The sequence below is a fragment of the Monodelphis domestica genome, chromosome 1 (genome assembly GCF_027887165.1).
Source record: "Monodelphis domestica isolate mMonDom1 chromosome 1, mMonDom1.pri, whole genome shotgun sequence".
NCBI lineage: Eukaryota > Metazoa > Chordata > Mammalia > Didelphimorphia > Didelphidae > Monodelphis > Monodelphis domestica.
The window spans coordinates 671,449,122-671,464,373 of NC_077227.1; the positions used below are offsets into that span (position 1 = coordinate 671,449,122).

At 37.3% G+C, this 15,252-nt stretch overlaps 1 protein-coding gene across 8 annotated transcripts in view; it reads left to right on the top strand.

Moving 5' to 3' along the window:
- The window catches only part of CDKL4 (cyclin dependent kinase like 4), a 73,821-nt gene that overhangs the window by 33,731 nt on the left and 24,838 nt on the right, over nucleotides 1-15,252 (top strand). For 4 of the 8 annotated variants that reach the window (XM_007477001.3, XM_007477002.2, XM_007476999.3 and 1 more), the window contains one exon: nucleotides 11,997-12,053. The exons of the other annotated variants lie outside the window; for them this stretch is intronic. In XM_007477001.3, coding sequence (XP_007477063.1) covers nucleotides 11,997-12,053 — 57 coding nt within the window. The remainder of the gene's footprint in view (nucleotides 1-11,996; nucleotides 12,054-15,252) is intronic. 8 annotated transcript variants of the gene reach the window in all.

The following is a 15,252-nucleotide window of genomic DNA, read 5'->3' on the forward strand; positions in this document are numbered from 1 at the left end:
GCTCTCTTCTTCCGTATGTGTACGGGTGGCGTATGTGGCTTTAGGAGCAGACAGGGCACACGCTAGTTGCTCTTTTGTCTAATACCTGTGCTTTGGGCTCCTGTTTAGATCCCAATTAAAGCAGTCAAGAAAGCAAAAGAACTGGTTCCCCCCCCCCCCCAAATCCTTACTTTCTATCTTAGAATCAGCCCTGGATATCCCTTCCAAGACGAGTCAGTTGGGGTTAAGTGCTTTCTTAGAGTCACACAGGCCCGATTTGAACCCAGATCTCCCTGTCTCTCCATCCACTGAACCACCCTACTGCCCCCAAAAGAACTTTTAAGCAAAAACTAGTTAAACTCTTTTAATGACCGTTTGATATTCAACTGAAATTTGAAATGTATTTAGCCCTTTGGGGCCAGATTACTTCAGCAATGGAAATGAGGATGGGACCAGGAGTGTGAAGTTCCACCTTTCCTGTCCCATTTCTGCCACAGGCATCACAGGATCATAGATCTAGAACTAGAAAAGACAGCAGAAGCCTTCTGGTTCAACCCCTCTATTTTATAGGTGAGAAACTGAGTCTCAGAGGTGTTAAGTTATTTTTCCCAGCATCACATAGCCAATAAACAAGTAGGAATCTGTAACCAGAGTCTCTGACTCGACCCTGCACACTTCCCACTACTGCCTCTTATTCGTTATGGGATCTGAGAATTCCCTTCCATCTCCTCCAAGTGTCTTGTATCTTGTCTCCCCCATTAGAATGGGAGCTCCTGGAGGGCAGGGGTCATCTTTTGGCCTTTCTTCTATCTCTAACACTTAGCACAGTATCTGGCACTGAGTAAGTCCTTAATTAAAGCTTGTCGACATTAACTAACCACCTGCCTTGGCCTTTTTCAATTGGACTTTGGCTTCAGTTTGTTTTGTTCAGAAATCATGCCATGGCATTTGGAAAAATTCTGAAGGCAGAATGAATATGCCCAGAGATAGAGACACAAAAAGACAGAGATGGAGACACAGAGAGACAGAGATAGAGCTTAATGACTAAAATAGGTGTTAAAATGCTGGAGAAATTTTTATATGGTTTTGTCACCCAGATTGGAAATACTAGGAGAATATAGCGAGTCGGCCCAGATGAGGGCAGTAGAGAACTATAAGCTTCCCTACCGAGGGTTAACAGACCTAATAGGTTTCTACCAAGAAGCCTCCATGCGACAGCCATGTTTTTCCATATTGTCGCCTTTTAAAAATGTTTTTAATTTTTACTATTTAATCTTCCCAATGATTGAAATCTGTCTCTTTTCCCCACTTCCTATCTATTTTCTAGCTAAGAAAGAAAGAAAAGCAAAATCTTTGTAACTAATACACATAATCAAACAAAACAAATTGGCTCCTTGTCCATGTCTAAAAAAGTATATCTCTGAATCTGTACTGAGTCTTTCACCTCTCTCTCAGAATTAGGTAATAGGTTTCTTCATGTGTTCTCTGGAATTCTAGTTGGCCATTGATCAGAGTTCTTAAGCCTTTCAAATGGTTTGTTTTTCCCCATTTTATTGTTATTGAACAAATTGTCCTCTTGGTTCTGCTCACCAGGTTTCTCTGAAACCTTCCCTTTCATCATTTCTTTTTTTTTAAATTTTTAAATTTTATAATATTTTATTTTATTTGATCATTTCCATGCATTTTTCATTAAAGACAAAGATCATTTTCTTTTCCTCCCTCCCCACCCCCCGTGGCCAATGCATGATTCCACTGGGTATCACATGTGTTCTTGATTCAAAACCATTGCCATGTTGTTAATATTTGCATTAGAGTGTTTGTTTAGAGTCTCTCCTCTGTCATGTCCCCTCAACTGCTGTAGTCAGGCAGTTGCTTTTCCTCGGTGTTTCTACTTCCACAGTTTGTCCTCTGCTTATGAATAGTGTTTTTTCTCCTAGATCCCTGCAGATTGTTCAGGGACATTACACCACCACTAATGGAGAAGTCCATTATGTTCAATTATACCACAGTGTATTAGTCTCTGTGTACAATGTTCTCCTGGTTCTGCTCCTCTTGCTCTGCATCACTTCCTGGAGGTCGTTCCAGTCTCCATGGAATTCCTCCACTTTATTATTCCTTTTTGCACAATAGTATTCCATCACCAACATATACCACAATTTGTTCAGCCATTCCCAAATTGAAGGGCATCCCCTTATTTTCCAATTTTTGGCCACCACAAAGAGCGCAGCTATGAATATTCTTGTATAAGTCTTTTTCTCCATTATCTCTTTGGGGTACAAACCCAGCAGTGCTCTGGCCTGATCAAAGGGTAGACATTCTTTTATCGCCCTTTGGGCATAGTTCCAAATTGCCCTCCAGAATGGTTGGATCAGTTCACAACTCCACCAGCAATGAATTAATGTCCCAACTTTGCCACATCCCCTCCAGCATTCATTACTTTCCTTTGCTGTCATGTTAGCCAATCTGCTAGGTGTGAGGTGATACCTCAGAGTTGTTTTGATTTGCATCTCTCTGATTATAAGAGATTTAGAACACTTCTTCATGTGCTTATTAATAGTTTTGATTTCTTTATCTGAAAACTGCCTATCCATCTCCCTTGCCCATTTATCAATTGGAGAATGGCTTGGTTTTTTGTACAATTGATTTAGCTCTTTATAAATTTGAGTAATTAAACCTTTGTCAGAAGTTTTTATGAAGATTTTTTCCCAATTTGTTGTTTTCCTTCTGATTTTAGTTATATTGGTTTTGTTTGTACAAAAGCTTCTTGCTTGGTTTTAAAGTCTTTCCCCTCCCAAAGGTCTGACATGTATACTATTCTGTGTTTACCCAATTTACTTATGGTTTCCTTCTTTATGTTTAAGTCATTCGCCCATTTTGAATTTATCTTGGTGTAGGGTGTGAGGTGTTGATCAATTCCTAATCTCTCCCACACTGTCTTCCAATTTTCCCAGCAGTTTTTATCGAATAGTGGATTTTTGTCCCAAAACCTGGGATCTTTGGGTTTATCGTATACTGTCTAAGGTCGCTTGCCCCCAGTCTATTCCACTGATCCTCCTTTCTGTCTCTTATCCAGTACCAAATTGTTTTGATGACTGCTGCTTTGTAATATAGTTTGAGGTCTGGGACTGCAAGGCCACCCTCATTTGTGTTTTTTTTCCATTATTTCCCTGGATATCCTTGATCTTTTGTTATTCCAAATGAACTTTGTTATGGTTTTTTCTGTCAGTAAAGAAATTTTTTGGGAGTTCCATGGGAATGGCACTAAATAGATAAATAAGTTTGGGTAGGATGGTCATTTTTATTATATTGGCTCGTCCTATCCATGAGCAGTTAATGTTTTTCCAATTGCTCAAATCTAGTTTTAGTTGTGTGGAGAGTGTTTTGTAGTTGTGTTCATATAGTTCCTGTGTTTGTCTCAGGAGATAGATGCCTAGGTATTTTATTTTGTCTAAGGTGATTTTGAATGGGATTTCTCTTTCTAGTTTTTGCTGCTGAGCTGTGTTGGAGATATATAGAAAGGCTGATGACTTATGTGGGTTTATTTTGTATCCTGCAACTTTGCTAAAGTTGTTGATTATTTCAATTAGCTTTTTGGTTGAATCTCTAGGATTCTTTAAGTAGACCATCATGTCATCTGCAAAGAGTGATAACTTGGTCTCCTCCTTGCCTATTTTGATGCCTTCAATTTCTTTTTCTTCTCTAATTGCTACTGCTAGTGTTTCTAGTACAATGTCAAATAGTAGAGGTGATAATGGGCATCCTTGTTTGACTCCTGATCTTATTGGGAATGCATCTAGTTTATCCCCATTGCAGATGATATTAGCTGATGGTTTTAGATATATACTGTTTTTTATTTTTAGGAATGACCCTTCTATTCCTATGCTTTCTAGTGTTTTTAATAGAAATGGGTGTTGTATTTTATCAAAGGCTTTTTCTGCGTCTATTGAGATAATCATGTGGTTCTTGTTGGTTTGCTTGTTGATATGGTCAATTATGTGGATGGTTTTCCTAATATTGAACCAGCCCTGCATCCCTGGTATAAATCCTACTTGATCATGGTGGATGACCCTTCTGATCACTTGCTGGAGTCTTTTTGCTAGTATCCTATTTAAGACTTTTGCATCTATATTCATTAGGGAGATTGGTCTATAGTTTTCTTTCTCTGTTTTTGACCTGCCTGGTTTTGGAATCAGTACCATGTTTGTGTCATAAAAGGAGTTTGGTAGAACTCCCTCTTTGCTTATTATGTCAAATAGTTTGTATATTTTTGGGATTAACTGTTCTCTGAATGTTTGATAGAATTCACAGGTGAATCCATCAGGCCCTGGGGATTTTTATTTAGGAAGTTTTTTGATGGCTTGTTGGATTTCATTTTCTGATATGGGATTATTTAAGAATTCTATTTCTTCTTCTGTTAGTCTAGGCAGTTTGTATTTTTGTATATCTTCATCCATATCACCTAAATTGGTGTATTTATTGCCATATAATTGGGCAAAGTAATTTTTAATGATTGCCTTAATTTCCTCTTCATCAGAGGTGATGTCCCCCTTTTCATCTTTGATGCTGTTAATTTGCTTTTCTTCCTTCCTTTTTTTAATTAGATTGACCAGTACTTTGTCCATTTTGTTTTTTCAAAGTACCAGCTTCTTGTCTTATTTATTAAATCAATAGTTCTATCACTTTCGATTTTATTAATTTCTCCCTTAATTTTTAGGATTTCTAGTTTGGTTTTCTGCTGGGGAGTTTTAATTTGGTCGCTTTCGAGTTTTTTTATTTGCATTTCCAATTGATTGATCTCTGCTCTCCCTAGTTTGTTAATATATGCACTCAGGGATATGAATTTACCTCTGATTACTGCTTTGGCTGCATCCCAAAAGGTTTGAAAGGATGTCTTGCCATTGTCATTTTCCTCTATGAAATTATTAATTGTTTCTATGATTTCTTCTCTAACTAAATGATTTTGGAGTATCATATTGTTTAATTTCCAATTAGTTTTTTATTTGGTTTTCCATGTGCCATTACTGATCATTATTTTTATTGCCTTTGGTCTGAAAAGGCTGCATTTATTATTTCTGCTTTTCTGCATTTGTGTGCCATGTTTCTGTGACCTAATGTATGGTCAATCTTTGTGAATGTGCCATGTGGTGCTGAGAAGAAGGTGTATTCCTTTTTATCCCTATTTATTTTTCTCCATATGTCTATCAATTCTAATTTTTCTAAGATTTCATTCACTTCTTTTACCTCTTTCTTATTTATTTTTTGATTTGATTTATCTAAATTTGATAATGGTTGGTTCAAGTCTCCCACTAATATGATTTTACTGTCTATTTCTTTCTTCAATTCTCCTAGTTTCTCCATTAGAAATTTGGGTGCTATATTATTTGGTGCATACATGTTGATTAGTGATATTTCCTCATTGTCTAAAGTCCCTTTTAACAAAATATAATTACCTTCCCTGTCCCTTTTGATCAGGTCTATTTTTGCTTTGGCTTTATCAGATATCATGATTGCCACTCCTGCCTTCTTTCTGTCAGTTGAGGACCAGAAGGTCTTACTCCATCCTTTAATTCTGACCTTGTGAGTGTCTACCCGCCTCATATGTGTTTCTTGGAGACAACAAATGGTAGGGTTTTGGATTCTAATCCATTCTGCTATTCGTCTATGTTTTATGAGTGAGTTCATCCCATTCACATTCAAAGTTATGACTGTCACTTGTGGATTCCCTGGCATTTTGATATCCTTCCCTAATTCTAACCTTTCTTCTTCAGCTTTACCTTTTAGTCCAGTGATTTACTTTAAATCAGTCCTCCTTGTACTTCCCTTTCTACCCCCCTCCCTTCTTATTCCCTCCCTTATTTTCCCCTGTAGTCTTTTTAACCCCCCCCACCTTCTCCCTCCCTTGTACTGCTTCCCTCCCCACCAGTCTGTTTTTTACCCTTCTACCCCCCTATAGGGCGCAAATCTATTCTCTTCCCCAATGGATTGGATTGTTCTTCCCTCTTTGGGTCAGTTTCAAAGTATGTAAGAGTTGATTTTTCCTATTTCCAACCTCTTTACCCTTCCAGTGTATCAATGTTCTCCCCCTCCCGCCATGAGCTTCTTTGTGACATATAAATTTACCCCCATTTGTTTCTTTTCCCATTTCTTTTAGTCATAACCTCTTTTCTTTTTTAGCTTTAGTCATGTATATATATATATACATACACATGTATATGTATTTATGCATGCATATATCTATATACCTATTTATGTCTTGTCCTTTCATCCTATACAGTTTGTCACTGTTCCCTCTGAGTTTAGTTCTTCTAGCTGCTCAGGTGATAGCAACAGTTTTTAAGAGTTGTCAATGACCTCTTTTCTTATAGGGATACATATCATTTTAACTTATTGAGTCTCTTAAAAAATTTTTTTTGTTGTTGTTGTTGTTTTTTCCCCTCTTTTTTAATTACCTTTTGATGATTCTCTTGAGTTCTGTGGTTGGACTTCAAATTTTCTGTTCAGGTCTGGTCTTTTATTTATGAATACGTGGAACTCCTCTGTTGTGTTAAATGACCATACTTTCCCCTGTAAGAATATAGTCAGTTTTGATGGGTATTTTATTCTTGGCTGTAGACCTAGTTCCCTTGCTTTCTGGAATATCGTATTCCATGCCTTTCGGTCCTTCAGTGTGGATGCAGACAGATCCTGTGTTATCCTCACCGTGTTTCCGTAGTATCTGAATGGCTTCTTCTTGGCAGCTTGTAATATCTGTTCTTTCATCTGATTGTTTTTGAATTTGGCTATAACATTTCTTGGTGTTGTCAGTTGGGGATTAAATACAGGGGATGATCTGTGGATTCTTTCAATCTCCACTTTCCCCTCTTGTTCTAGGATCTCAGGACAGTTTTTCTGGATAATTTCCTCTAGTATTATGTCCAGGCTTTTTCTTTTGTCGTGGTCTTCTGGTAGTCCAATTATTCTTAAATTGTCTCTTCTTGAACGATTTTCTAAATCGTCTGTTTTGTGAATGAGATGCTTCACATTTTCCTCAATTTTTTCATTCTTTTTGTTTTGTTTTATAGTGTCCTGCTGCCTTGTGAGGTCACTTGATTCTAGTTGTTTTACTCTGGTTCTTAAAGATTGGATTTCATCTCTGGCTTTTTGGTCGTCTTTTTCCTTCTGGTCTGATTTTCTTTGAAGATCGTCTTTCATCCTCTTTACCTCGTCTTTCATCTCTTTCATCTCCTTTGCCTCATTTTCCAGCTGGATGATTTTGGCTTTCAGGACACTATTTTCTTGTTTTAGTTCAAGTGCCTCTGTTTCCAGATGACTTATCTTAATTTTTAAGTTCTTTTCCCAATTGTCTTCAGCCTCTCTTAGTTGCGTTTTGAGTTCTTCCACAGCCTGTATCCAATTCGCTGGGATTTCTGGTTTATTGTTTGCTGATCTCTCCCCCTTCTGTTCCATTTGATGAGTAGTAGCTGTCTATGTAGTTTCTTTCTTCTGTTTCTGTTGTTTGTTCAAATTCACCCCTTCTTTACTCCCTGTATTTGTCTGTACTCTTGTTCCTCTCATTTTTTTGTTTTTGGGGGACTTCTAATGGTCTCCCCTCTTGGAGCTTTAACAGAAGATCTCTTGGTGTAATCTCTGGGGGAGGGTTTTAGGGGTTTGATCTTTCCTGTCCTCTGGAGGCTTTTGATTGGCTTAAAGTCCAGCAGTCAATGAGGATGGGTGGGGAGCCTGGGCTTCCCTGTGTTCTGGAGACTTTTGATGGGATTGAGTTCAGCTTAGTTGGGCTGGGTTTACTCTGAGTTTTAAACTTCCTGGACGGCTGGAGCAAATATGGAGGATCTCCAAAGCTCTGGCCAGGCTGCCAGGTCTATGCTCCTTCTAGGCTGCCATCTTGACTTCGCCTCTAGGTTTCTGTTTTTTTAGAAGACCCTGCTCTCTAAGGGGGGAGATGCATGGCCTCCCTGGGCTCTAAGGGCTCCTGATGGGACCTTTCATCATTTCTTAAAGCACAATTTTTTCCATCACATACATATGCTGATTAATTTGTTCATCCATCCCCTAATGAATGGGCAGCCTGTTTAGATTCTAGTTCTTCACCACAAAAAAAAAAGTTACTATGGATATTTTTGTACAAATGGGTCTTTTCTATGCTCCTTAATAGTTACACAATTAATTGAGTTTCCCCAAAACTGTAAAATTAGGCAGGGAGATAGATTATTCCCATTTTACACATGAGGAAACTGAAGTTCAAATAGGTTTTCAATAGAGTGACATGTTCAAGGTCAGAATACCAGGATTTGAGAGCAAAGGCTCTTCAGGTTATATCTTTAACCTTGGAGGAAGGAATCAGGGCAAGCCACCAGTCAAGATGGATAATGAGTTGGATTGAACATGTTCTGACCAGCATGGAAATTTTGTACTGCATTCTTGCTTTGTACATTTGAAGCAAGAATCAAAGTTCTTTTGACATTCTAATTGGAGGAAAGACGTGTTCGTTTGTCTTTTGGTCTTTCCAGGTAATGTGAAGAGTAGTTGAGACTTTGGCAATACAACTGGTCAGGGCAAACACAAAAACTTGGCCAACAGAGGCTCTTTTTTTTCTTTTATTAATAGAATTTGTTACAAGTGTCTCAGCTCCTCCCTCCCTCCTCTGTATCATAGAAAGTGTCATCCAGGAGGCATATTGATAGAGAAATAGAGAGACAGAGACAGAGACAGAGAGAGGGAGAGAGAGAGAGACATTTTTCATGTTTCCATTTTTCAGTTTACCTTCTGGAAGTAGCATTCACAAGTTATTCTTCAAGTATTAAATCTATAGCTGTATATAAAAATTTCTTTGTTATACTCATTTCACTCTTCATTATCCCATGTAGTTCTTTCCATTTTTTTTACATTAGCCTGCTCATCATTTCTTATGTCACAGTAATGTTCCATCACAATCATGTACCATGACTTGTTTAGTCATTCTCCACTTAATGGGCACCCCCTCAATTTCTAGTTCTTTGCCACCACAAAGAGAGCTTCTATAAATGTTTTGAAACATAAGGGTTCTCTTTCTTTTTCCCTGATCTCCTTGGGAAACAGACCCAAGGGCTCACACCGTTTTATAACTCTCTGGGTGTAATTCCAAATTGGTTGGATCAGTTCACAGTTCTACCAACAATGTATGTGTCCCCATTTTTCCATATCCCTTCCAGTATTTGTCATTTTGTCCTTTCATCATTTTAGCCAATTTGATGGGTTTGAGTTGATATATCAGAATTGTTTTTGCATTTTTCTAATCAGAAGAGATTTAGAAATTTTTTTTCATATACCTACCTTTGACTTCTTCATCCAAAAATTGCCTGTACCTAATGTTATGCCCATTTATTAATTAGGAGATGGCCTTTATTCTTATAAATTTAACAAAGTTCTCTATGTATTTTAAATAAAGGCTCTTTTAAGAGTCTAAAGAGTCAGAGTCCAAGTGAGCTTCATGCAAGCCCTTCAAAATGTGGCTGTGTTTGCCATGGCCACCTATGAGAACCATTTGCTCTCTAAGACCTCTCGAATTCCTGACTTAGAGGCAAGCTTTGCACTCTATATTCCATATTGCCTTTCACTAGTTAGAGAAGGCTTTTCTATGAGGGATTTTTAGGATATAGTTCTATGACACTTTTCAAGTTTTATATCCAGATAAATATTTTTTTTCCTTTTAAAAACAAAGAAAAATTTGTTAGAATCTTATTTGAAATAAGTAACCAAAGAAAGCAGTGTTTAGGGAAAATGTATCATCCAGGAATGCTTAATTCTCTTTAAGGGAAATAAATCTTTTAACAAGAAAATAATTGTCTTAACTCTTAACCACTATTGTTTTATTACTATGGTATACGAATGATCATTTAACAAAATCACAGTCATTGAATTCCTCAGTCAAGAACCCAGTGAACATCTCTAAATTCTTTATGTTGCTCCAATTTAGGATACCAAACAGAGAATAACATAACAAGCTCTCTTCTTGACACTGATTTTCTATTTGTTTTCAAATTAAAATTCTATGATTGTCTTTGAACCACAAATGATGTAGAATTTGCCCATGGAAAGGACTTGCCAGAGGAGAATAAGACATATATTCAGGAGCCATATGATTGACTAGAATACTCCAGATATGGAGGAAATGTTTAACTTAATTTTTTTTAACTCTACCTTCTGTCTTAGAATCAATACTAATCATTGGTTCCAAGGCAGAAGAGTAGTAAGGGTTAAGCAACTGGGATTAAATGAGTTGCCCAGGATCACACAGCTAGGAAGTGTCTGAGGGTCAAATTTGAACTCTGGACCTCCTCTCTCTCTCTCTCTCTCTCTCTCTCTCTCTCTCTCTCTCTCTCTCTCTCTCTCTCTCTCCACTGAGCCACCTAGCTACCCCTGTAATTAATTTAATTTTTTAGTTTTCAATCTGAAATCTAGTGAGTCTGACTTAATAACTATGGATCGATCACAACTTTCAGATTATTTGCACGAAATACCAAACAATAATTTAATATTTTATAATTGTTTTAATAATTTAGTATTTGTTAATATTAATAAAATCAACATAAATAATCAATAATGATTTAAGACTAATAATAAATAGCTCATATTTCCATAGTAGAGGAGGCAGTGTGCCATAGTGGTTGGAGAGCTGGCTTCTGAGTCAGGAAGACCCTGGTTCAACTCCCACTCCTGATATATACTGAATGTGGACCTCTTAACAGCTTCAGTCAACTCTCTGAGACTATAAGCTGCTGAGAAGGTGCCAACTGATATTGGTAGGGGACATTTCTCTGTCTTGGAGTCCAGTCCTACTCACAACATTGCTTTTTCAGTGGGTCGATGTGAAGAAAGCTCCTAGTACCTGCAAAGCACTAAATCAATATGAATTATTATTATTTATATTTGGCCATTTGATCTTCACAACAATCCTGTGGGATGGGTAGGGCAAGATGATGTCTTTTCTCAGATGAGGAATCTGAGTCTTAAGAGAAATGAAATTACTAATAATGGACCAAGCCAGGAGCTAAGCTCAGAGTTTTTGATTCCAAGACCAGTGCTGTTTCCATTACATTTTGTGACTTCTTTCCGAGAGAAAAAGAAGATTTAGGCACCTTAGTAAGGCCAAGTAAGCATCTTTTAGAACAAATGTCCGAATAGTGGCCCAGGTTTATGGACAAATTTGTGGATGGAATAGATTATCTTTGTTCAGTTTGTTCTTATTATTTGAAAGATAACAAGCAACATCTTTATTTTACATAACATCTGGATACATCATATTCCAAATTCTTTATAGTGTTTCTCACAAAAATTCCAATGAGATCGGCTTTGAATATGACATTTAAATAAGGATCTATCTGAACTTCAGTTTCCCCATCTGTAAAATAGGAATGATGTGTCCTACTGTGTCTATTTCACAGAACAGGTGTGAAACCCAAATAAGATATGTATTTAAAGGATTTTGTAACTATGAAGGGGGAGGTATATGATTATAAATTAGTGTTATATTAATAGAGCTGATCTTAGTAATGACAATGGCTAGCATTTCTATACCCTTTAAGGTTTGTAAAACACTTTTTATCCTCATAATACAGCCAGCCTATAAGCTAGGTTCTGGTACATCCTCATTTTACAGATGGGGAAACTGAGAAAGAAAGCAGTTAAATGGCTTGCCCTGTCAGCTATTGTCTGCAACAAGATTTGAACTTAATATTAGTGTATCTTAAAATGTTATGGAATTATTACCCACTTAGAGATGAGGAAACAAATCCATATTCACCCAGTCACATAATGATTAGCAGTGGAATTTGCAGAACTAGAGGGCAGAACTCAAGTTAAATGACTTCCAAGACAATATAGTATAGAATAAAATTATGTGACATTTGTAAATGAAAGAAAAAAACTGTTTGGTTTTGGCTATATCAACTTAGTTGGTGCTTTGGTTAAGGGTCCTTATAAATGCATCTGTGAAAGATGTTATCATTGATATGCTTTACCTCTCTCTGTTTTCTTCCCAGGAGACACTTGAGGAAAAGTTTCCTGGTACTTCCCTAGTGGCTATGAACTTCATGAAGGTACTTTAGGTTCTGTTACATCTAGAACTGATAGATTTAATAGCAATTTTTATTAAGCGCTACTATGTTTATACCAAGACTCAAACAAAAGATTTTAGAGGTCTCTGCTTCTAAGGAGTTAACATTCCACTGTCCAATTACAGCATATATGCAGATAATTAAATATAGAGTCATTAAGAAGGAAGACACTAAATGCTAACAACTGGGAGGAAGAGTAAAAAGCCTCCTCCTATAGCAGCAGACACAGAAACGAAGTGTAGAAGAGAGCTCAGGAATCTGCTAGGAATGGAGGTAAGAAGGGATGCATTCTGTGCAAAGGTTCAGAGATGAGAGATGACTTGTAGATAACAGGGAACAGATGGTGGGCTAGAACTCAGAGCGTGTGGTAGGAAGTACCACAAAATGTCCAAGAGAGGTAGGTGAAAATGGGATTGTGGAAGATTTGAGCATCAGCCTGAGGAGTTGTATTTTATCCTAGAGCCACACTAGATTTTTAAAAGGGAGTGACATGATAATATATACATAAAATATATATATATATATATATATATATATGTTTTAGGATACTACTTTGGCAGCTACATGGAGACTGACTTGGAATAGGGAGAGCCTTGAAGCAAGGAAGCCAGTTAGAAGGTTATCTCAGTAGTCCAGCAGAGAGATGATGATGGCCTGAGCTAGGATTGTGACTGTATAAGCAGATAGAAGGAGACATAATCAAGGCATGATGTTAAGGTTAAAATAGTGAGATTTAACAGTGAATTTGACAATGGATATGTGGGGTGAGAGAGAGAAATAGAGGATGAGACTAAGATCATGAGCCTGGGACACCAGGAAGATAGTGGTACCCTTGACAGTAACAATCTAGGATTGGGTATGTAGAGATCTTTAAAGAAATGTTTATTGAACCCTAAGAGCTAATAGGATCACAAAGTATGATTAAGATAGAGTGAAAAGAAAAGGGGACCCCAGACAGAACAGATTTGGCATAGATGGAGAACCAGGGAAAAAGACAGAAAGAAGAACCGAACAAGTAGGAAGGAGCCACAGTTGTACATCTCCAACTTCCTTCTGGTCATCTCAAATTGCATGTCCCACAGGGATCCCCAAACAGAATTAATTATTCCCCTTTTCCCCTACAAACTCTTTCCTCTTTTGAACTTCTCTATTACTGTCAAGGGTACCACTATCTTCCTGTTGTCCCAGGCTCATGATTCAAGGAGGTCAAGGTGCTGCTAAAAGCCATTAGATTGGCCAGTTAATAGATTATTTGTAATTTTGGAGAGATCACTGGTAACGAAATGATGAGACTGACTCTCATATCATAGTATTGATTCATTGTGAAATTGTAATCCACTGAAACTCCCAGTTATTTTCAGACAAACAACTACCATCTAGCAAACAACCCCCATTTTGTACTAATGATACTGATTTTTTTAACTGAGTGCAAGACTTTTCATTGGTCTTTTTAAAATTGTGTTTACTGTCTGTGGTCTGGTTCTAGCCTGTGAAGATCTTTTTGAATCTTGATTCTCTTCCAGTGTATTGGTTATGTGTCCTTACTTTGTTTCCTCTACCAGTCTGATGAGCATGCCTTTATCTAAGTTACTGATAAAAGTATCAAATAACAAAGGATCAAACACAGATTTCTGGAGCTCCTCACTGGAGCCCTCCTTCCAATTGGACATGAACTATAATTGATTCTCTTAGGTTTAACCATTCAACCAGTTACAAATCCCACATCTTTTCAAGTTCTCCAAGAGAATAATATGAAAGACTTTGTCAAATGCTTTACTAAACTCCAGATGATCAGAATATGTAGCATTCCTCTGATTCTATTCAATTCAACAAACATTAAGAACCTACTATGTGGTCTGCTGGGTGTAACTGACTGCTTTCAATAGAGGAAAACAAAGAGTAAAATAGAGGACTTTTTTGCTAATAGATAATTCATGGGAAAATGTATTTTTTCATTATATATAAATACCTGAATGACAGAAATAATTATTATCAATAAACTTAAGCCCAGGGGAACTATGGGAGATCATGCTTTAATATTTCTATGTTCCCATACTTCTTATTTCTTACCTGGTTATACAATTCTGGGATTTCTCTGACTGACTCCTCTACCTTCTTTGTGTGTGTTGTGTGTATGTTTTTCCCCATTAGATTCTATGTTCTTTGAGGGCAGAGATTATGTTTCTCTTTTTATATTTCTGCCTACAGATTTTTAGCATGTGCCCTGGCACATAGTAGGCACTTAATAAATATTTCTTTGCTTTGAGAGAAAAAAAGGAACTACTACCTGAAAGGGTCTGTGTTAGCCATTGGAGATACAAAAGCAAATCCCTTCAAATCTCCAAATGCTAAATTCTCAGAAAGGGAATCTAATGTTGTTAGTCTTAAATGATCTTTTCTTGAAGCCATACTGGATTTTTGTGATTAATACTTCCTTTTGTAGATAATAAGTAACTATCTCTTTAATAATACTTCCTAGAATTTGTTCAGAAACTGAAGTCAAGCTCTCTGGCCTCTAGATAATAGCTTCCATGTTTTTCATTTTTTTGAACATTGGAAGGGTATTTGCTCTTCTCGGCATCCCATTCTCTCCAACTCCCAATGATCCCTGACAATGGCAATCACATCTGTCCCTTCATTCAGTACCCACAGATTAAGTTCCTGAGGGCCTGCTGGTTTGAATTCATCAAGGACAGTTAGGTGCTCTTTTACTATACTTTCCCTTTTGTGAAAGGGATTTTCTTAATCTCTCCCTCTGTCTCCTTAAGTGGCAAAAGAGCAGGGTTTCTAAGTAGATCAGAACTGACAGGAGTCAGTGAACCAGAGCTGAAGATTCCATTACCAGGGATACCAGGACAGAGAAAAGGAAGCAGTATGGACAGTTAGGTTAGGTTTTTGCCTCTGGATCTGGAGAGGGCAGGAGGTCTGTCTCTGAGGCAAGGGCCACTGGCAGCTGGGTGATAGAAACTGATTGAAGGAATGAGTGGGTTGGGGCTGTAGATTATTTAAGGAGTTAGGTAGTTGGTGAATCATTAATAGTTAGAGTAGATTAGAGTAGGCCTGGTGTTTGCCAGGCAGGGAGAAACTGTCCTCAGAAGACAGAGATAGTTAGAAATTTTAGATAGTATTAGAAATTTTAGGTATAGTTATAGGGTATAAGAATAATAATCTCTCTTTCCTC